General features: G+C 61.3%; 2 protein-coding genes and 1 long non-coding RNA gene across 28 annotated transcripts; 1 reads left to right on the top strand and 2 right to left on the bottom strand.

Annotated features, from left to right (window-relative positions):
• Positions 1-3: 3 nt before the first annotated feature.
• CAMTA2 (calmodulin binding transcription activator 2) lies at positions 4-15,358 on the bottom strand. 25 transcript variants are annotated; one of them, XM_045490068.1, is made up of 23 exons: positions 15,239-15,358; positions 13,853-13,947; positions 13,587-13,690; positions 11,912-11,979; positions 11,697-11,832; positions 11,132-11,218; positions 10,802-10,955; positions 10,345-10,479; positions 8,880-9,823; positions 8,202-8,328; positions 6,847-6,981; positions 5,011-5,126; positions 4,335-4,519; positions 3,990-4,068; positions 3,619-3,841; positions 3,146-3,480; positions 1,955-2,151; positions 1,557-1,740; positions 1,388-1,459; positions 1,281-1,301; positions 948-1,117; positions 759-836; positions 4-654 (listed from the first exon to the last, which is right to left on the bottom strand). In XM_045490068.1, the coding sequence occupies exons 2-23, from the start codon at positions 13,881-13,883 to the stop codon at positions 591-593; spliced, it is 3,645 nt and encodes a 1,214-aa protein (XP_045346024.1). In that variant the 5' UTR covers positions 13,884-13,947; positions 15,239-15,358; the 3' UTR covers positions 4-590. The 25 variants fall into 25 exon arrangements, with proteins under 25 accessions (XP_045346024.1, XP_045346025.1, XP_045346007.1 ...); XM_045490069.1 differs by having other exon boundaries at positions 11,132-11,203; XM_045490051.1 differs by having other exon boundaries at positions 13,853-13,942; positions 15,239-15,326.
• LOC123604253 lies at positions 35-3,982 on the top strand. 2 transcript variants are annotated; one of them, XR_006715269.1, is made up of 3 exons: positions 35-148; positions 1,410-2,895; positions 3,689-3,982. It is a non-coding gene; the product is annotated as an uncharacterized LOC123604253 (long non-coding RNA). The 2 variants fall into 2 exon arrangements; XR_006715270.1 differs by lacking the exon at positions 35-148 and adding an exon at positions 286-383.
• Positions 15,359-15,669: 311 nt separating the features above from the next.
• INCA1 (inhibitor of CDK, cyclin A1 interacting protein 1) lies at positions 15,670-21,430 on the bottom strand. Its single transcript, XM_045490085.1, is given in 8 exon segments — positions 15,670-15,867; positions 15,965-16,102; positions 16,104-16,133; positions 16,333-16,498; positions 16,970-17,163; positions 17,446-17,485; positions 17,705-17,818; positions 21,261-21,430. Coding segments are annotated over 7 exon segments (744 nt in total). The 5' UTR covers positions 21,344-21,430; the 3' UTR covers positions 15,670-15,867; positions 15,965-15,985.
• Positions 21,431-21,524: the final 94 nt, after the last annotated feature.

Genomic DNA, 21,524 nt, shown 5'->3' with positions numbered 1-21,524 from the left:
GGCTGGTGCAGCGATGTTTAATGGTAACTCGTAGAAACCAAGCCCATGCACAAGTAGAAAGTGCTCGTGGAGCCGGCCGGGGGCCCCCGCCGCGCCGCCCTCCCCGCGGCGCCGTAAATAGACTCTTCACTCTGCTCTGTATGTTACAGTATGTACAGGCCCCTCCCCTCGGGGGCGGGGCGGCCCGGGACGGGGACGCGCGCCGGCATGCGGAGTCGGGCGGGGGCGCGCGGCGGGGGCGGGACCGAGGCGGATACATTCAGAGACGCGTCCAACAAATAAATAAGGCAAGTCGGGAGGGGGCCGGGGCGGGTGCAGGCAGCGGGGAAACGTGGAGCAGGGGCAGGCGGGGCTCCGGAGGTCGCGGCTGAAGATGCGGGGAGGTGGGGCGCGGGCCCGGGGGTGGGGGGGAGGGGGCGATGCCGAGAGACGGGGCGCGCCCCAGCGGGGCGGGGCGGGGGCCCCGGGAGGGTTCCGGCCGCCGCTTAGCGGGACAGCGGCCGACGGGGGCTCCCCTCCCGCCGAGGGCCCGGCCTCGGTTAAGACTGCCAGAAGCGGCCCCCGGGGCGGTGAGGAAGGCGGCGCGGCGGTCAGGTGGCCAGTCCGGGCTGGGGGAGCCCTTCCAGCTCCTGGTTCTGCTTCAGTTCCCTCATCCTGCGGGGAGATGGGGAGTGGGTCAGGACGCCGGCCGATGGGAACGGGGCGGGGGGGGGGGGGCGGTGGAGGTGGCCGCGGGGAGCGGCCCGGGACGCGGGTACCTGTGCCGGCAGCGCCGCAGGAATCTCATGATCTTCCGGGCTGCCTGGTCCTGCTTCTTGGTGAGAAAGGAGCCCCTGCTGGAAGAAAGGAGCGATGAGCAGACGTGGCCCGCGGGCGCCCCCGCCCCCAGCCCCTGGACCCTGGCAGGGGAGGCAGGGGAAGGCGGGGAGGGGGTCCGCGGGCCGTACCTGGTGCGGGCGGGCAGGCTGCCTGCGGGCCGGCGGCGGTAGGAGCGGTAGTGCTGCTGGATGAGCACGGCCGCCCGGCGGCTCTGCTGAAACCGCTTCTGCTCATAGTAGCTCCGGAACTTGCTCTGGATCAGGATGGCCGCCTGGGTCATCTTCTTGTACAGCGCAAACTGCAGGGATGGGGAGCGGGGACAGGGGGTGAAATGCAGGGACAGAGCCCCAGCACCCTGAGGTTCGCCCCCAAGTTCGGCGGGTGCCGGTCTCTAATCCACACGCTGGTGGAGAGGCCGGCTCGTCAGGGACAAGCGCACACCCAGACCTCATGCCTAATACCTTGAGCGCGATCCAGGTCAGCTTGTGGAGAGAGAAGGGGGTTAGGGCTCCCGCAGCGCTCTGGGCGCTCAGGGGTGGGGCGTGCTTTCAGGGGAGAAAGGGCTCACCTGCTTGTACTTCCGGTAGCAGCGCTGGATCACTGCAGCCGCCACCTCCTGCTGCTCCTTCAGCCTCCGGCCCTGCGAGAACCAAGCCTCAGACTTCCAGCCTGGAGCCCACCGCGTCCCCTGACCTCGGGCTGCTGTGATTCGTCTCGCGGGACCCCCGGCCTCTGACCTTGTACTTCCGGAAGGCCGTCTGGATGACTCGAGCCGCCTCGTACAGCTCCCGCTGCTCGTGATCTGACAGCGTTAGCAGGGCGAAGTCGCTCTCCATCTTGCCGCTGGCAGAAGCGGACAGAAACTCTGCCCAGGAAGGGGCGGGAGGGACGGCCAGGCGACCACGCTCGAAGGGCAGTTCGCTGCAGGGACAGGGAGAGGGGGTGTCCTGGGGCCCACCGTGAAGCGTGTCCAGCCACAGAGCCCGGAGGGGGACTTGAGAGCCCCTCAGCCGGTACCAGTCTCTTCCTCAGGGGCTGGGGCCCCGGGCCAGAACGGAGCACTGGCTCCAGGGAAGGACCTCCCCGCTCCCTGCTTGCCCTGACGAATCTGGACCTGCTGTCCTGAGCTGGTCACCTGGGCGGGGCTGAGCTGGGGAAATGGTCCACGTTCTCCAGGTAGCTGGCCAGCCAGGACATGGTCTCGCTGAGCCCCAGGGCCCCTGTCCGCTCCCTCATGGGCGCTCCAGCCTCGGGCAGCCCCGTGAAGTCCTCGCGTTTAATCCGCTCTGGTGTGGCTTCAATGATCTGCTTGGCCAGTGAGATCATGTCCACCTGCACAGAGGAGAGGAGAGGGTGAGTCGGGAGCAGTCCCAGCCGCCAGACATTCCTGCCCCGCCAAGGCCGTCACCATCGTCCACTTGCTGTCTTGTCATTCCCCTCACCACCAGACAGGCCTCGGGGATGGCTGTCCCTGCTCCCCAGTCCTTCTCGGCCACTATTTACGTATGCCTGCCAGGCTCCCACTTAAGTTTATGGCCCTGTGTTGAGACGGCGTGGAAAACGGGACGGGATGGACCTCCTCCGAACAGGGTTGCAGGAGTGGAACAAATGAAGGACCTGCCCTTCCAGGCCAACTGCCCGCTGGCCCCCCTGCCTCATGCCAGCTGACCAACATGTGCTCCCCACAGGCTCGGCCGTGCCTGCAACCCCCAGCCCCTTGAGCTCGGTGCCTGCCACCTACCGGACACCCTGCCAGATGGCTCTAGCTGTGAAGCCGGTGCACTGCCGACTTTAAGCATTTTGTGCTTCTAGTACTAGGCACCCAGTTGGTCCGTTGGCCTCTCCAAGATGGGTACCTCCCCAGGTCTTAGCAGAGAAGTGCGCTGCTAGGTTCGAAGATTCATTCCTCTGTTCACTCCCGTCTCAAGACTTGCTTCACTTTTGTCCCGTGCAAGCCTCGTCCCCACCCCAGATCTCTGCCAGACCCGCCAGCTTGTCAGCCTCTGCTCCACACAGCACCCGCTTCCCTCCGTCAGGCTGCTTCCCCCAAAACCTTATCTCTGCACGGACCAGCAGGTAACCTCTCAGCCCAGCTCCAGCTGAGGCTGTTCTCTAGAATTTTTGATCTCTGACACCTCATGACTTCTGAGTCACAAGGTCTGACGGGAGTTAAGCAAAGGGTTGCCTTGCCCGTCCCAAAATAAAGGTAAACGCCCTTTCCTCCCAAACTGAAGCCAGACTCAGGTTCTGCTTCATGGGATGATCAGCGTCTGCTCAGTCTTGCCGCCCCCCCCACCCCCCACCCCGTGCCATTTCTAGCCTTTACCGTCCGTGAGCACGAGCACGAGCAGTATACCGGGATCACGTCCACGGCCAGTGGGCCGTCTGCTTCCTCAGGAGCAGTCCCCCCTTCGGTGGTTGGTGGGAGAGGAGGCGGTGAGGGTGCTGGCCTCTGGGAGTTGGTGGTTTCACAGTCCATGAGGAATAGGGGGGCCTCAGGGGCCCCAGCGGAGAGTTGGCCTGGGACAGTCTCTTCCATCGGAATCTCTGAGGCCGGCAGAGGAGCGGGGGGAGGACTACCATCCGGGGCGCTCGAATAAGCTGATGTGACAGAGAATGTGCCATCCGACAGCTCCGAGGGCGACGAGACCCCGCTCAGCCCTGCAAGGACAGGGGAGAGGCAAGGGCAGCAGGGGCTCCATGACCCCTCCCAGATTGTTCTTCCCACCCCCTCTCCTCTTCCCTGCTCCTCCTCTCGCTCTCCCACCCACAGCCTCTTAGATCGGGGGCGACCCTCACCAGTGTCTGGGCTGGAGGAGGGGGGCGACAGGGCAAGTGGGGGCTCCAGCGAAGCTTCCTGTCTCTGCAGCTCTTCCAGGCAGCGGGCGAGGCGCACGTGGCCCCGGGACTGTGCCACGGACAGGGGCAGCCGGCCCAGTGAGTCGGGAATGCTCAGCGCCTGTCTGTTCCAGCGGAAGAGGAGCACGGCGGCTTCCAGGTGTCCCAGGGCACAGGCCCACATCTGAGGGTGGAGAGCGTGGACGTGAGGCCCGGGGCCCTTCCTCCCCAGGCCGGGTCTTCAGTTCCCAGCTCCACCGGCTCCTTCCCTGCGTCCCTCAACACTTTCCCACGGCCGCGCGCCTGGCCCACGCCGCCCCACACACGCTCACCAGAGGGGTGCAAGAGAAGTGGTCCACGTTGAGCGGGTCAGCCTCTTGCTCTAAGTCCAGGCTCCCTGTCCCCACGCTCCTGGAGGGTTTGGGACAGGGACACGAGCCCAGTCGGTAAAAGCGGGCAAAGCAGGCGCATCAGGATCAAAGGAACGGGGGAGGAGGGCAGGCTGTCCAGAAGCACCGAGGTCGGTGCAGCAAGACGGTCAGAGACGCATAATGTGAGGGGCTGAGAGTCTGTCACGAGTGCAGATCCTTCCCTCTTGGTGGGGCTCCGGGTCCTCTGGTCCCTCCTCCGTCCCCTGGTACTTCTGCCCCAGTCCCCCTGCCCGCTGCCCTGCTCACCGCCACTGGCTCAGGGTCTCGATGAGGCGGGCGTAGCCCTGGGCGGCAGCCAGGTGCAGGAGGCTCATGCCCCGGAAGGGGCTTCCGTGGGCCAGACGTTCAGGACCCCTCCAGGTGGAGCGAGGGATCATGCTCTCTACCAAGACCACCACACGGGCCTCGAACCCGGGTCCCTGGCTTTCGTCCTGCAGTACAGATACCCTTGTGCAGGGACCCAAGCGTCTGGTCCCCTGGCTCAGCATGGCCCTGGCCACCCCACCCGTCCTCTCCGCTTCCTGTCCTGCCCTCCCCACACCTCCCGCACCAGCTTTCCTGCCACCCAGAGCTCTCTGGGCCATCCGTGTCCCTGGTTTGGGGTCCCGGGTGTCCCCCACCCCCAGTTAGCTTCCTCCCCCGCAGACGGCTTTTTTCCCTCTCGGAGCCCAGAGTCCTCTCCCCGTCTGCTTCCTCGGAGACTTGGGCCCCTGCTCTCCTGGCCCCCTCCCCCCACCCTCTTCGGATCAGAAATAGTCTCAGGCCCGTCGTGCCAAGAGGGTGCCCAGAATAGCCACTCCCGCCCCGCGGTGGAGCCGGAGTGGGGTGACGTCAGGGAGGAGGAAGCCGGGGACGGGAGAGCCACACACGAGAGCCATCTCCTCCGGGAAGACCCTCCCGAGCTCCCTCCTCACACAGGTACCTGAATCGGAGGCGCGGCAGGACTGCGGCAGGGAGCCTGCCCGGCTGCTGCCAGGTCGGCCATCCGTTTCTCCATCTGCTCCAGCCGCTCCAGGATGGACATCCGGAACTGGTTGTCTGAGGGGCAAGGGGTACGGGAGGAGGCTGAGCGGTGGGTAGGGTCCGGGTCACGCCCCGAACACAGCTGGGCCTGTCCCGGGCCCTGGGGGTGAAGAGGCAGACGCCCGTTCTTTCCTCTCCCCCAGAACAACGGCCCCTCCGCCCCACCCTCCCCGCCCCAAATACGGTCCGTCAGGACGCAGGCCTTAAACTGGGGCTTTTAACGCTACCCACTGACCGGGGACCAGAACTGTGTCCTTTGAGACACAGACATGGTGGGAACTCCCAAACAGCCCGTGGCCCCAAGCTGGCCCAGATCTCACTCACACACACCCCCAGCTTTCTAGACGCACTATTCCGTCAGCTCTCCTTGCCCCAGATGCTACCTCTGTCCCCCATGTGGGGCTGAAGGACACCGGGCCCCTCTTCTCTCTTATCCACTGCCCAGAGAGCTCAAGGGCTGTGATTTAAAAAGCACCACCCCCTCCTCCCAGTCCCCCGGCAGCTGTCCACAAAGAGGGTGGCAGGGCTGGAAGGTGACAGAGACGGACGGCCACGTCCATTCCTCCTCTTCCTCCCCCACCCGGTGCACAAAGCACACACACGCGCGCGCGCGCACCCCAAGCTATATCTGTCCCCTCCTGAGATCACACAAGGACAAGGAGGGGAGGCGGGAGGGGATTGGGGCCGTGGGAAAACATGCACAGAGACAGGGTGGAGGTTGAGGAGGTCCCACTTGAGATGCCAGGACAGAAGGGGGACTAAGGAAGAGGTGACGGGGGTGGGGAGTGGAGAATGAACAGAAAGACAAGGGAGGGGGCAGGAGGGTAAACCGGGTGAAGGAGAGGAGAGGAAGGGCGGGAGAGCGGAGGGGTGCACCGAGCAAGCAAGAGGAAGGGAAGAAGAGGGGCAAGTCAGGACACTAGTCCAAGGAGCAGGGGGAGGGTGGAGCCCCACAGGAGAGCCAGGAACACATAGGCCTGGAGCAGCCACGGCGGAACTCATGAGCAGGCCGGGCTGTGGGGGGGCCGCCCCCAAGAGTGAGGCAGACGGGGGTTGGGGGGCAAGGGCGCTGAGGGAAGGGAGTCCGGGTGGGGGGGGGAGGGGCACCTGCAGGACCAGGAGAAGCAGGTGCCACAGGGAAACAGCTGGAAGCCACAGGAGGGATAACCCATAAGGAACACACGTGGGTCTAGACTTGATACGCATATGCGTGAGCATGTGCGCCTCTGTCCGTGCAAGAAAGTACATTAAAGGCGAACGTCACCAAGTGGTAGCATTACAAGCAATTTTCATTTTCTACCGCATGCTTTTCTGTTATTCCTAACTTTCTTACAGCAACCACCTATCTTCATAACTAGAGAGAAAATTAAGGAAGGAAATTAAATACACATATAGGTACATACATACGTTTGTGGACACCCCACATGCACTGCCCCACACCCTGTCCCTGCTCCTGCCTCTTGGCCTCGCCTGCCTAGAGCCCATCTTTGGGACAGAGGACAGGCCAAGAGCTGGGACAGAGACGGCTCCGAGGTTTCCGGAGAAGAGGAGATGTGGGGGGGGGGGGGGGGGGAGGGGCAATGGCTGCTGCATTTAGAGATGACCAATGAAGCAGGGGTTGGGAAAAGGGGGGTAAACTGGGGGCTGGGCGGTGGCCACCGGAGTCCTGAGGGGTTTGGAGCATGTCCTCAAAGGCTGTGGGGCCTGCCAAGGGGTCGGAGGGCTAAGTACTCACCGTCCAGAGACAACCAGTCAAGCTGAGTACTAGGCAGTGACAGGAATCGGCGGGCTCGATACTCAAAGAGCACAGAGGCGGAAAGGGGCCCCTCCCGCCCCGCCACCTGCAAAGACACCAGCCCCACCTCATGGGCTGGGGAGGGCAGGATCAGCAAGATGGGCTCTCTCCCTGGTTCCTTCTCTGGCCCCCACGTGAAGGCCACACATGATCATTTCATAGCCGGCTCCCCTCCACCCTTGCTTAAGTGGCCTTGGTCCTGATGGGGAAGGGACTCCACTCCGTTCATTCAGGAACTTAAAACCTCCTATGGGCCAGAGACACCTGGGACTGCAGATTCTGCAGTGAAGATGCTTCTTATTCAGCACCAAGGCCTGGAAGCTGAGGGTCAGGAGACACCTACGCTTACAAAGAAGTTTGATCCCCCAAGGTCAGAGTCCAGAGGTCGTGAGCCCATGATGAGGCTGGCGGAAAAGATGTAACTGCTCACCAGCAGTGTCTAGTGAGAGCTGTGTCCCAGGCTCTCCGCATCTGTGGCCTCGAGAACGACACCACCAGGCCGGGGTCCCAAGACTAGAGGCCAAAACCATCCCTGATCCCAGCTTCTCTGATCTCTCTTTTCCTTCCATGCAACGCTGAACCAGGCTGTTGCGGGGTGGGGGAACACACTCACAGACGGCAAACCTGTCATCCTGTCACTCTGGTGGCCCTTGAGGTCCCAGTAACGCTGACTGTTGGGTGCACGGTAAGGAGGCAAGGTGGTGGCAGACGGACCACCTCGGTGGAGAGGTTCTGTGTCTGCACCGCCCAGTGGGGGAGCGCTAAGCCACGTGTGGCTACTGAACACTCAAAATGTGGTTCGCGAGAGGCAGGAGCCGAATTTTATATTTTATTTCATTTTAATTAATCTCAGGCACATGTGGCTGATGGCTACCATACCGGACAGCCCAGATCTAGAAGGCAATGTCCTTCGGTCCAGGACAGGTTGGAGGAGACCAACGCGTCTCCCTTCTCATGCTCCCTGGATTGGAACCAGAGACTGACTCTAACCAAGCCAGAGGGCCTGGATGGACACTGGAGACCCGTCAGGGCAAATGCCTGCCCCCAAAGGAGGGGCGGCCACGGACCCAAGAAAGGAGCGGACCTGTCAGAGGCCACCAGTGAGCCGAGGACTAGATTCCTCAGACCAGAGCCTAGACCTTCTGACACATAAGCCTGGGGAACATCTGCCCGTTGCGGGGACACAGGACTCAGGCTCAAGATCCGACAGGGTCGTTCCCAGCACTTCCTGGAAGCTAACCGCCCAGGTGCTATCCTGCTGTCCCCAGTCCCCGTGCCATCCCTGGTCCCCATACCAGGACAGTAGCAGCGCAAGACGCCAGGCTGGACGAGTGAGCCTGGCACCGCGATGTGATCAAAGACACAGGAGTAATGCTCGGCGGCCTCAGTCCAGGGACCTGTGATGAGCACCTTGACCCCACCCTGCAGAGAGAAGGCCGGGCACCGTGTGACCGGAACCCTGTGGGGTGCTCACTCGTGCACCCATTCATCGAGGGCACTAGTGCTGCAGGGCGGGGCCCTGTGCTAGATTCCGGGTACACGGACTGGGCGGGCTGCAGCGGGGCGAGGTCAGCTAGCCTGTCCCTCCTCCCGACGCTCTTGCCCAGATCGGGGGACCCACTGCTTCCCTTGCCTGAGGCTCCCACGGTCCTTCCCCTCTGTGGGGCAGCTGAGAGCGAGCGGGACTTCTCCACTGCGGAAGGCAGACTCTGCCATCACACCCCGTCATGTTCTCTCCAGGCTAGGCCGCCCTAGTGCCCTGCCTGTGACACAGTCACCGAGAGGACAAAGTTCCCCAGGCACCTGGGGGACCCACACCACGCCACCTGGCCCGCAGAGGGGGGAAGGCAGGAGGGAGGGCTAACTAGGGAGACAGCGAAAATAGGGTGGGACAAGTGAGAGGTCACACAAACCAAGGGAAACCAAGTGGCGGCGTGGGTAGGAAAAATAGGGGAGCGAGGCCTGAGGCTCACCTCCGGGTAGGACCACTCTGGGGAGAAGTCCGTGATGCTGCTAAGAGCAGGAGAGAGCGGGGCGGCTGGGGCAGGGGCGCCTGGAGCCTCGTCGCTGATGAGCTCTCCCATGAGGTCAGGGAATGACGAGAGACCGAAGGGCTCCAGTTCGCTGGCCCCAGCAGCTCCTCCGAACAAGGCCTCCCCTCTGCCTCCCCTGCCTGCTGGCTCCAAGGGGGCAGGTGAAGGTGGGGGCGAAGGAGGGGGTGAAGGTGCGGGTGGGGCAGCCCCCTGGGCCTTGAGCTCCTCCCCGCTACCGTCATCTTGAATAAAGAAACGGTTTCCTCTTCTCCCACCTGCTCCTGGCGGTGGAGGGGGACCCCGAGCAGCCGCCTGGGGCTCCAGGGCAGCAGCGGGTTCTAGGGCAGGGCAGGGGGTGTGGGCGGCCTCTGCCTCGGGGAAGTCCGGGCTCACCCCCTGGCCCCCTCCGTATGTCTGGCCCCTCTGGGGGCTGTTGAGAAAACGATCGGGGTCGAAAGCAGGGCTGGGAGGAGCTGGTGGGGCAGGGGGCTCGGATCCTACAACCACAGCCAAGCTCACGGAAGGCCTGGGGTCAGCCTGGGGGGCCAAGTGCCTGGTGGGCGTCAGGCCCCCAGTGCGCTGCTCCAGTCCCGTCAGGAGGAGGATTGCCGTGCCTCCTCTGGATGACGCCCCTCGAGAGGTGGGTGGGCTAGGTCTGATCTCTAGGGGTTCCGCAAAGCCTGAGGAAGAGGAGGAAGAGGAGGAGGAAGAAGAAGGGGAAGTATGTGCCTTGGGGAGCTCTGGGGGAAGAGGGGCGATCAGCGGAGGAGGCTCAGGGGGGTGGGGGTGGGAGACAGAGGTCAGGGTTAAAGCTCGGGGCTCCACTTTGGGAGAGATGATGCGGTGTTTCGTGCTGCTGCATTTGTGGGTGAGGCTCCCGGAACCTGCAGCGGAAAAGGGTGGGAGGAGAAAAGGGAAAGGACACTTCATTCTCCACCTTCCCTTACCGGCAGCCTCCAGGCGTTTCCTGGCCCTTTGCGGGTGTACGAGATGTAATGCCGACTGTGGCCACTGGGAGGCAGAAGCGGTGCCCCTTCTCCCCAGATTAACAGGACTGCAGAAGCCCGCAGAAGAGTAGCTGAGAGAGACTCATAAAGGCACAGAAACAGGACAAGAGAACAGAACCGAGGCGGTACCGTCTAGGTGTCAACCGCCGGGCTGGGGTGGCCCAGAGTTGCTAAGAGTAGGAGACAGAGAAGGAGCCAGGGCTGCTGGAACTCTGGGGAAAGGAGCCCGTGTGCAGCCAGCCGGGAAGGCCTCTGCTCCTCCGGCCCAGCTTTCTGGGACGTGCAAAAGACATGCAAATCCGCATGCAAATCCTGGCAGGCCGGGGGAGCCCTCAGCCAGAGGAGGCGCGGCATGGCCGGGTTGGTGGGGGGGAGCTCCGGGGCCAGGGGTCACTAACCGAGGCCTCCACTGCAGAGGCAGGCGTGGGTTCGGGGCGCGGGCTTGGTCGGGTGGCTGTCCAGGATCTGCTGCACCAGCTGCTCTACGGAGAACTCCTCCGTGCCGTTCCCACAGCTCCACTTGATGCCGTGAACTGTGGGGGTGGGGGTGGGGCGCGGGGAGGGGGTGCCATGGGGCTCGCACACCGTCCCCACAGCGCCCTGCCGGCTTCTCCAAGCACCTGACCCGCTCCGAGGCTTCTGGCCAGCTGCCTCAAAGCAGCTCGGACGCGCAGCTCCCAAATGTCCCTCAGCCCCCTCTCTCCGCGTTCCCGGACCTCAGGACACGGCAGGAGTCCTGGTGGCCCCTCGGAAAAGCACCCTCCTGGGCTCCCGGGGCTTCTGGGTGTAGAGGCCCTCGTCCGCACGCCCCCAGCAGCCCCCAGCAGTGCCGCCCTAGCCCCCCGCGGGCCTTACACATGGGCTTCAGCTGCCCCAGCAGCTCCTCCCGGGGCCACTTCAGCCACTCGCGACGGTCGCCGCTGATGGAGCAAAACATGGGGCTGCAGCCCTTTCCGCAGTCCTCCAGGGCTGGGACGTTCAGGTAGTGCACAAGCACGATGTCAGGGTTCTGGGAGCCCAAGGCAGACACACAGCGCCATGGGGTCCATGGGGGGCTCGGCTTCCTCGTCCTGGCCTTCTTCCCGCGTGCCCCCGGCCTCACCGCCCGCCCCCCTACGTGTGACTTTCTCCACCCCCTACCCCCCTTCTTCCCAGCCCCCAGCTCCCTGAGCCCCACGGCCTCACCTGGAGCAGCCAGTAACAGCGCCGATGGAATGTGGGGACGATGGAAGAGTGAACGTAGCAGCCATAGAGACACTGCCAGGAGACAGGCTGGGGTGGGGGGAGGGCTAGTCTGCTCCCCGACTCTTCCTCTGTTCAGTCCCTTTGCAGGAATCCCAACCTTTCCAGCAGCTCCTCTTTCCCCAGCCCACCACCGCCCCCTGCCCCGGGGCGGGGGGGGGGCTCCCCATGCGCCTTCCCAGTCCTAGCACCCAGACAAGGCCCAGACTGGAGGTGGGGGAGGGGCTGTCTGGAGACGGGGAGGCAGGGGGAGAGCACAGCCCAGCAGAGGAGCCGCCGTGACTTGTGCTCAGGGCTTCCGGACACAGGCCCCTGACGGAATCCAGGAGAAGCGAGGGGCGTGGGCGCTGATGCCCTCCCAGGAGCCTAATCCCAGAGAGCTGGTCGGGGAGGGGGCCATGGCACGTGAGTGAGAAGGGACGGGCGGCAGGAGGGAGGGGGACCCAGGTCACCGGGCCCCAGCACGGCTGGGACCGGGCCGAGGACGGATGGCTGGCACCCGGCTCACCTCCATGCCCTGGACTTTCAGCTTCATGTGGTCCTCGCGGGTGGTCTTCCCGTCCTTGCGCTTCTTCCAGAGGTAACCATCCTTCCGGTACTTCACCTTCTTGCGGTTGTAGAGGATAATGGAGCCGTTCTGAGGCCTGGGAAGGGAAGGGTTGGCCCTGTGTTCTGGAAACAGGATCTGGGACCCCCTGCCACTCCCCACCTCACAAACCTCACCTTGTCTTTGGGGCACAGGACAGCCACTCGTCATGCTTCTCAAAGGTGATCAGATAGGACGCAATCTCCTGTAGGACAGGGGGCGCTCAGGTGGGTGTCCCCTTCGCAGAGTCTCAGCCTGGCCTCCCACTCCTGGACCTCGGCCCCACTCTCTCCTGAGTTCCGGCGGCCAGGGCGGGCTGGCGCCCACGTCTGCTCCCAGCCAGGACCACCACCTCCCGAGAACCCCGGGCTTCATCTCAGACGAGAATCTAACCTCTCCTTCCCTCCTCTCGATGGGGGCCTTGACCTTGGGGTCAAGTCTGATCTCTTCATCATCAACTCTTCATGCTGCCCTGTTACTTCGCTCTTTCTATTTTAAATTTTTTTTTTTTTCAACATTTATTTATTTTTTTTTTTGGGACAGAGAGAGACAGAGCATGAGCGGGGGAGGGGCAGAGAGAGAGGGAGACACAGAATCGGAAACAGGCTCCAGGCTCTGAGCCATCAGCCCAGAGCCTGACGCGGGGCTCGAGCTCACGGACTGCGAGATCGTGACCTGGCTGAAGTCGGACGCTTAACCGACTGCGCCACCCAGGCGCCCCTCTTCGCTCTTTCTAAAACCCATCTTCGTGTCTTCTCCTGGCTCAAGAAACCTAAATGGCTCGACACGGCCAGGAATTCTGGATTCCTCAGCCCGGCTCCAAGGTTCTCTCAGACCAGGAACCAAGTCATTGCTCTCCCTGTTTACCTATATTCCATCTACCACTCCTACCAGGCCGGTCCATCGACTCTCCTCTGAACATGCCCTGAGCAGTCAGCTCGCGCGTGTCAGTATCCTATAGGCCGGACGTGCCTAGATCTCCTAGCCACCCCATAGGCCAAATCCCTTCCCACCTCTCCGAAAAGCCCTGCTCGCTGCCCTTAGCTTCCCCACACTTTTTTTTTTTTTTTTTCCAACGTTTATTTATTTTTGGGACAGAGAGAGACAGAGCATGGACGGGGGAGGGGCAGAGAGAGAGGGAGACACAGAATCGGAAACAGGCTCCAGGCTCCGAGCCATCAGCCCAGAGCCTGACGCGGGGCTCGAACTCACGGACCGCGAGATCGTGACCTGGCTGAAGTCGGATGCTTAACCGACTGCGCCACCCAGGCTCCCGCCCCCCACACTTTTAACATCACCACCCACGTACGTTTTTGCCGATGATCCTTGTTTAATGAATTAAGCCAGTGATGATCAAACAGCACAACGTATTGTGTGTGCGGAGTACAGAAGGGGTGTAACACGAGGGCCGTGCCTCCAGAAAGAGCCAAGACCGGTGGTGGTTTCATTAACAGCAGAGGCTCTATGGTCAAATAGACCCCACAAGGTAGACCAGTTTCCTCGTCTACAGCACAGGGATGACAGTGTCGGCCCCACAGGGTCATTCAAGGACTGGATGAGATAACACAGGTCAGCACGGTACTAGGTTTGTAAGGAAAATTTTGTAGGTGGTAACTGTTATTTTTACCCAGGTGGATGTGCCCAGAAGCAAGCTCCTACGAGATACAGGTCTTTACACCTCCTCCGTGACCCGCCAAGGGCTTAGAGCAATACTGTGCAATGAGGAGCATGGACACAGGAAGACCCCCACTGGCCTTCCTCCAACCCACCAGGCCTTGCGAGGTCCTCCTCCCCCCAAGCTCCCTGGAGAACCTCATTTGTATTCCAGCGAAGCCGCTCTGGAGGCAGCAGCGGACAGCGAGGAAGACACTCCAGCAGCTTCTTGGGGAGAAAGATCTTCAGGTGGTGGCTGTTCTCTAGAGGGAAGCAGAAGAGAGGGCTTCTGTCAGGGCGGCCTCTGACACCTCTGTGACAGCCCAGGGCAAAAGGGCCGGATCCAAAGCCCTGGGAGCATCTGGAACCAGGACAAGGAGAGCAGGGATCCAAGAACCAAGGGTCACCACAGACTGTGTACTCACCAGCAACCTCGGTGGTGTCCTTGGTATTCATGTTGAGGGCTCCAGGGGGCAAGGTCACCCCCGGCCTGAGAGGCCGGGGGGAGGGGGAGTCTGTGCTGGGAAGGCAGAGAACAAGGTCACGGCAGAAGGCCCACATTGACCCAGGATGAGGAGAATAAGGCGGGAGAGGGCTGCGGAGCTGGGTCGCGGTACCCGGGAAAGATGAAGAGGCGAAGGGAAAGGGCTAGACTGAGATGGGAGAGTAGAGCGGAACCGAGCAGAGGGAGACTCCAGACCTCGTGCGAGGAACCAGCAGGAGTGGGGAGACACCCCCTCTCGGACAGAATCATCAGGAAGAGACAAATGGGGTGGGGGAGGGGAGAAGGCTGGAGGGGTGGCGCTTCAGAGGCCCCAGAGTGTGTGTGTGTGTGTGTGTGTGTGTGTGTGTGTGTGTGTGTGAGGGGGGGGTCTTGTGGAGGCTGGGGCTACAGTGGGGTCAGGGCCTGGGGGTGGGACTCCGGGCACCTGGTCCTTGGAGGATGGTTTGGCAGACAAGAGCCTGGACGCTGGGGGCAGGGCGGGAGATCTAAGTCCGCTGGAGAGCTAGGCCTTACAAGACACACCCTGAGTTCCTTCTCGATTTGATATTTGCAAGGGGAAGGGCATATCTGACGACTGATCCTAACATACGCCCTCTCCTCCAGGTTGGTCAGGGCCTGGGAGGATCCATCCGGGCCAGATACCCAGACCCCAGCTTCCCTCCCTCGGGAGGACCCATCCTCCACTCTGAGGCCGACGGCCCTCCCCACCCCTCCCCCACCAGCTCTCTCCCCAAACGCCTCTGCCTGCCCCCGGCCTCCAGGCCCACCGTACCCCATCTACCACTCGGGCTCCAGCCTGAGCCCCCACCCTCCCGAGGGCACAGATGGAAGCGGGAGGATGCTCTCAGCGCGGGCTCGGGGCTGCGGGCTCCGCCAGGTGTCCGGGGCGGAGAGGGGAGGAGGTCGGTCCGCGCCGGCAGAGCTCCGGGCAGCCGGGTCTGGGTAAGGACTCCGCCCCAGGGCGCAGGTGCGCAGTCCGGGCCAGGCAGCCTGCCAGGGTGCGGAGCGGCCCCGGACGGGGGTCCCTGGAGAAGCCCCGACGTGGGAGGGTCCGCCTCCCGCCCTCACGCAGGGGTGCCCCGGGGACGCCGCGGGACAGAGCCCGGCGGGCGCGGGGCGGCGGGGGCCGGGGCGGGGGCCGGGGCGCGGGGTCCGCCGCGGGGCCCTGCGCGGAGCGGCGCCCCCTGGCGCGGGGAGGAGGACGGGGGCCGGCATGGGGGCGAGCCGGGCGGAGCGGCGTGCGGGCCCGGGAGCGGCGCCCCCTGGCGCGGGGGCGGAGAGGCGGGCGCGAGGCCCCGGCTCTTACCTCCCGGGGTCCCGCGGGTGACGGCGGCAGCGGCCATTCTCCCCCACACCGACCCCCCCCCGGCGCCCGCTGACAGCGGCGTCCGACGTCACTGCGCACGGGGCGGGGCCTCGCAGTTAAGGGGACGTGGGCGGGGGGGGGGGGGGGGGAGGCGGGGAAGCCCTGGCAGCGCGGGGAGCGGGGCGGGGGTCCGGCGGCCGGACTTGGGGGGCAGACTTCGGGGGCCCCGGGGGGCGGAAGTGCGGTCCGAGCCCGGGCCGAGAGAGCGGGGCGCGGGCCGCCCCGGGGCTGGAAGAGCGGGGCTCGGCGGGACTCTTCGAGTTCGGGGGGTCCAGCCCGACTTCATCTTAGCCGGGTCCTCGAAGTGACGCAGCCCTCCGTGCGCGCCAGCCTCGCCATCACTGCTCCACGAGCAGAAAGACACTTCGGGCTCAACGCGCTTGCTTTTTAATACTCGAGCAGAGCGAAGAACACAGTGCCAGCCAGCGAGGGCGGGCGGTTGGAGGGGGGGGGCGATAGGCCGTGCGGAGCCCTGCGGGGTGGCTTGACACGGGCGGCCAAGGGGGCTGTTAGCGGCCAAGGGGGCTGTTAGCGCCCAGTGCCGAGCGCGGGGAGGTCGCTGGGAGAGGCTGCGGAAGGGAAAGGCCTCGGCGTCACAAGGGGGAGGCTCCAGGTCTGCCGGCGAGCCTGCCCGCCCCCTCCCCCCACCAGGCAGCGCGCGGACACCTAGGGCCTGGGGGTTCCTCCTTACTCCGCAGACTGCACCTCCATGTCCCAGGGGGAGCGGAGGCGGTTCCTGCCCGCTGGGACAGCGCTGTAGGAAGCCAGAGAGCCCAGTCGTCTGGGGACACCAGACCCCCCCCAGGCCCAGGGGGCTCCAGGGGGACCAGAGCAGCTGTAAGGATGAGGGAAGTTAGGAAAGGAACGGAAGAACGGGAAAGGAGGTCTCTCCAGGTGTTCTAGCCCCCCCCTCCCCCCGCTCCCTTCGCCTCTCCCTGCCCGCGTTTGTGCGTCTCCAATCCAGCCACCCAAACGGGCCCTGGGCGTCCATCCCCGTCACCCTCCAGCACTCCGCCTAGCTCCTCCGGCCAGACCTGGGTCCTGCCAGTGGTGACAGGGTGGCCCTCCTCCTGTGGATAGGTAGCCCTCGCCTCTTCCAGACCCGGGTACTCGGTGGAGCTGGGGACTCCGTAGCCGGCAGTGGCAGGTGCCAGGGGCTCAGGTGCGGCTCCCGAGACGTCCCACTGAGCCTTCTTCAGTCTGTGGGGACCAGAGGCTTAGGAACGCGGCGCCTGAAGGCCAAGCTTTCTGCCCCTCCAGGCTTCACCTTTCTGCCCCGAAATACTTCCTGCTGGGACCCAGTGGTGTTACGGCTTCGCTCGCAACCCTCTGCACCGCCCCCCCTACCCCCAGTCCCTGCTGCCCTGGGCGGAAGCACCCTCAGTCCAGGGACTCAGAGGTGGCCTCTGGCTGCCCACTGTCCTCCAGCTCTGTGGACTGCTTTCCTGCCTCGGTGACCCAGTTTCCACCTTGTCCAGCTCCTGAGGCTCAGCCTGCCTGCTCAGCTCCCTCCTCCCCTCCACACGGGGGGGGGGGGGGGGGGGGGGGGGGACATTCTGCACCAAGTCCGGGCCTTCTTCCCATACAGCCACCACTTCCTTCAAAGCCCCCACCCCCTTCCTTAGTTCAGACCCTCCTGTCCCCAGACTCTGCCCAGATGTCCCTCCTTACTCATTGATGATTCTCTGTCGCCTCCTTAGATCCTCCAGGTGATAAGTGACAGCCCTCACCTGGGCTGGGATGCCCCCAGGTCCCTGCTGCATTCCCGCCAAATGTGGCCTCCTTCTCTTTCTTCTGCAAAGCACCTCAGGGGGTGGGAGCCTCTCAAGGGGGTACAGGCCAGGCTGGGAGCAACCAGTGGCTCTCTGTGCCAGAGAATGGGGTGGGGGCAGGGGCTAGAGGGCAGAACTGGGTCTCTCAGGAGAACTTGGACTGAAGTAGGGAGTCAGAGGTCTTGGGGAGCCCAGATCGTGACAACACAGGTGTGATCTGGAAAACATGGTGACAGATGCATAGAAAGGAGGGTGCGTGGTCAGTGCACTGGTTGGGGGGCAGCAGGGAAGAGGTGACAAGGAGGGCTGAGGATAAGACGGTGGTGGGTGCGATCTTAACCCAAAAGTGCCTTAAAAGGGCAGAGTTTGTCCTACCGGCGAGGGAGGGATGTGCCATTCTTCCGTCCAGGTGGGGCTGTAAAGCACAAACGGGGAGCTATGTGCAGAGAGGACACCCCCATCCGTATTGTTTCTCTGACGGCCCGTCCCAACCACCTGTCTATCTGGCAGTAGTTGCCCCAGCGTCCGTCAGCCAGTGGGCCAGCTGTCCCCAGACTAGGGCTCACTGCCACAGGGCTTAGTTTAAAATTGTCCGGCCTTCCCTTCCCTGCTCCTTTGCTCTGTTTCTACCCACCTGGGCCTTTGGCTAAGGCTCTCCCAGAAGAGGTCTCCATACCGCTGGGGCATCAGCGTGAGGCTCTGGGAAGGCAGGCGGGGTGGTGCAGGTCGGCTGACCACCCTGGAGCACCTGAGGACAAGATAGGCTCAGGTCTGGCTCATCCCTCACAGCACCTGCTCACTCCTGGGACTCAGTGGTCCCGTCTTTCCATGAGACCACACGGCTGTCCGGCCCCCTCGGGCCATGTGCTCTCTTACCCATTTTAGCTGCAGAGATGGTGAGGGCTTTGAGACTGGAGCTGGGGCGAGGGTAGAGACTGCCAATTGCTTGAGCCCCAGATCTCAAACGACCAGAGAACCCATCACTGGGCTGTTAAAGAGGAGGGCCCCAGCTACTCAGGGGATGTGACAGCCAGGTTCCCTTTGGTCACCACAAGGACCCAGCAGAGCTGAACCTCCGTTCATTCCTGCTTTGTGTCCCTGTATCTCAGAGAGACTAATCTTCTAGGAAGCAGGGGTGTGCAGAGCTGGTGGTGACCAGTGCTCAGCACTTCCAGAGTCCCCAGACTGGATGCTGACTCCTCTCAGTGTCCTGGGGCTTGGCCTGGGCCCTTATCTCCTCATCTCCATGCCTCCTTACCTGACCTCAGCCCAGCCCATGCCTGTAAATACCACCAATGTGCTAAAGACTCCCAAATCCGTATCTGCAGCCCCGGCTTTTCCCCTGGACTCCAGACTTGCAAGTCAACCACCCCCTCAACCTCTCCTCCAGAGCCCCCCCCCCACCTCACGGAAAGGCACCCCCAATGCCCAGTTGCTAAGGCCCAAAAGCTGGTATGCCTCTGTTTCCCTCAATTTTCATGTCCAGTCCATCAGGAATTCGTGTCAGTTCTACATCACAAATACACCCAGATTTGGGGCGCCTGGCAGGCTCAGTCGGAAGAGCACGTGACTCTTGATCTTGGGGTTGTGAGTTTGAGCCCCACGTTGGGTGCAGAGATCACTTAACAATCGGTTAAGCATCTGACTCAATTTCAGCTCAGATCATGATCTCATGGTTTGTGAGTTCGAGCCCTGCTTGGGATTCTTTCTCTCTGCTCCTCCACTGTGTTCACTCACTCTCTCTCTCTCAAAATAAATAAGTAAGTAAATAAATAAATAAGTAAATAAATAAATAAAAACTGTCTCAGTCAGTAGAGCTCTTGATCTCAGGGTCCTGAGTTCAAGTCCCAGGTTGGTAGTGGAACTTACTTAAAACTAAACAATTTAAAGGGTGCCTGGGTGCTTCAGTTGGTTAAGCGTCGACTCCTGATTTCAGCTCAGCTCACCATCTTGCAGTTTGTGAGTTCAAGCCCCATGTCAGGTTCTGTGCTGACAGCATGGAGCCTGCTTGGGATTCTCTCTCTTTCTCTCTCTCTGCCCTTACCCCACTCATAAGCTCTCTCTCTCTCTCTCTCTCTCTCTCAAAATAAATATTAAAAAAAATTTAGGGGCGCCAGGGTGGCTCAGTGGATTGGGTGCCCGGCTTCGGCTCAGGTCATGATCTCACGATCTGTGAGTTCGAGCCCCTGAGTCGGGCTGTGTGCTGACAGCTCGGAGCCTGGAGCCAGCTTCAGATTCTGTGTCTCCCTCTCTCTCTTGCAAAAAATGAATGATATAACATTAAAATTGCTTTTTAATTTTTAAAGTTTCACTTAAATTAGAAAAAATAAAAAATCTAATATACCCTATTTGACCACTCCTCACCATTTCCACCTCCACCACCATATTCCAGCACTCTTTCCCCGCCTGGCCTATTCAATGGACTCCTCCTCCTCTCCCTGCTTCCCCATTCTAATCCCCTAGTAATCTATTCTGCCCAGAGCAGTGTGAGTAATCTTTTAAAAGTGGTCCTCTGAAATAATATACACTTTGAGATCTACTTCAAAATAATCTGAGGAGGAGGAGGCTGGATGGTTATATAGATAAAATTATATTCAATGTAATTATAATTACTGACCAGACTGAAAAGGGTACACTGGCCTCATGATGATTGTTTTTTGTAACCTCTGTATTTATTTGAAAATTTCCATGATAAAAAAGTCGAAGAGGGGCACCTGGCTGGCTCAGGTGGGGGAGCATGCGATTCTTGGTCTCAGGGCCATGAGTTCAAGCCCCATGTTAGGTGTAGAGCTTACGTAAATGGATTTTTAAAAAGTTGGACGGGGTGCCTGGGTGGCTCAGTTGGTTAAGCATCCAAGTCTTGATCTCTGCTGAGGTCATGATCTCATGGTCATGGGATTGAGTCCCGCATTGGGCTCTGGGCTGACAGCAGGTGTCTGCTCGGGATGCTCTCTCTCCCTCTCTCTCTCTCTGACCCTTCCCCACATTCTCTTCTCTCTCAGAAATAAATAAATAGGGGCGCCTGGGTGGCTCAGTCAGTTGGGCATCCGACTTCAGCTCAGGTCATGATTTCATGGTTTGTAGGTTCAAGCCCCACGTCGGGCTCTGTGCTGACAGCTCAGAGTCTGGAGCCTGCGTGGGATTCTGCGTCTCCCTCTCTCTCTGCCCCTCCCCTGCTCACACTCTGTCTCAAAAATAAACATTAAACATTTTAAATAAAAAATAAACTTAGAAAAAGTCTACTTGTCATTTCCCTGCTTAAAACCTTCCAGTGATTTCTACTGTCCTCAGGCCTCTTTTTCAATGGCCTATGAGGTCCTATATGAGCTGGCCTCTGCCTGACCGTCTGACTTGGCTGTCTACTCTTCCCTTGATCACTAAGTTTCCGTGACACTGGCCTGCTTCCTGGTTGCAGATGATACCAAACTTCTTTCTTTCTTGCGGCTTCCCCCCCAACCCCTCACCCCTACTATTCCTTCTTCTCCCTGTCCCCCCACCCCCGGGCTATTATCAGACTGGTTGCTTCTCATTTTTCAGATTTCAATTCAAACTCACCTTCCCACAATCACCCTATCTAAACTCGTGTCTCCAAGACACTCTATTTCCTGTTATGTCCTCTTCCTATTTTATTTTTTTTATGATACTTATCGCTAATTGAAATTATGTTCATGTTCAGACGTTCTGTCTCCTTGCTAGGGAACCTCAGATCAAAACCCCTGATCTTTCTAGCTGCTGAATCCCTGGTGCTTAATACAGTGCTGAGTTTAAAGAGAGGAAAAAAAAAAAAACTTAAAAAATTAAAAAAAAAAAGGGGGGGGGTGCGCCTGGGTGGCTCAGTCGGTTAAGTGTCCGACTTTGGCTCAGGTCATGATCTCAAGGGTTCCTGAGTTCAAGCCCCGCGTCGGGCTCTGTGCTGACAGCTCAGAGCCTGGAGCCTGCTTCGGATTCTGGGTCTCCCTCTCTCTGCCCCTCCCCCACTCACGATGTCTGTCTGTCTGTCTCTCCCTTGCTCTGAAAAATAAACATTTAAAAATCAAAAAACAAAAACAAAAAACCGTTTGTGGAACAAGTTCACAAATCCTTGATCCCCCGAGACCGGCCATTGAGCCTCCCATTCCTCCTTTGCGATCGACTCTCCGGGAAGAAGCCAGGCGTCTCCACCCCATCCCCGCCGGGTGGGGAGGACTCACTTAGCGAAAGGGATGAGGTCGTCTGCACCGTCCTCTCCCTGCACCACTGGCCTGGGCTGGGCGGCTGGACCGAGTCTCCTCATTGGCGCTGGGAGGAAAAAGGAGGATGAATCACTCACTCATGCAACAGGGACGAGACCAGCCGAAGATGCAGAGATCGCAAAGGGGCCGCGTGGGTCCGGGAAAAGGAAAGAGAGAGCGCGCTTCGGGGGTTTTTCCTAAGAGCCAGACGTTTCTAGCAGCTGAACGCACGCGCGTACGGGC

The sequence above is a fragment of the Leopardus geoffroyi genome, chromosome E1 (genome assembly GCF_018350155.1).
Source record: "Leopardus geoffroyi isolate Oge1 chromosome E1, O.geoffroyi_Oge1_pat1.0, whole genome shotgun sequence".
Lineage (NCBI taxonomy): Eukaryota > Metazoa > Chordata > Mammalia > Carnivora > Felidae > Leopardus > Leopardus geoffroyi.
The sequence above is the reverse complement of the archived record's forward strand: the minus strand, read 5'-3'. Positions and strand labels throughout refer to the sequence as shown.

Excerpts from the sequence above, each read along its gene's own strand:
- CAMTA2 (XM_045490051.1), bottom strand. The coding sequence starts at position 15,275 with ATGGCCGCTGCCGCCGTCACCCGCGGGACCCCGGGAG. Across the intron at positions 11,980-13,586 it reads TTCGCTGGAATACAAATGAG|GAGATTGCGTCCTATCTGAT; the intron begins GTTCTCCAGGGA and ends CCTGTCCTACAG. Across the intron at positions 4,520-5,010 it reads CTGCCGCGCCTCCGATTCAG|GACGAAAGCCAGGGACCCGG; the intron begins GTACCTGTGTGA and ends TCTGTACTGCAG.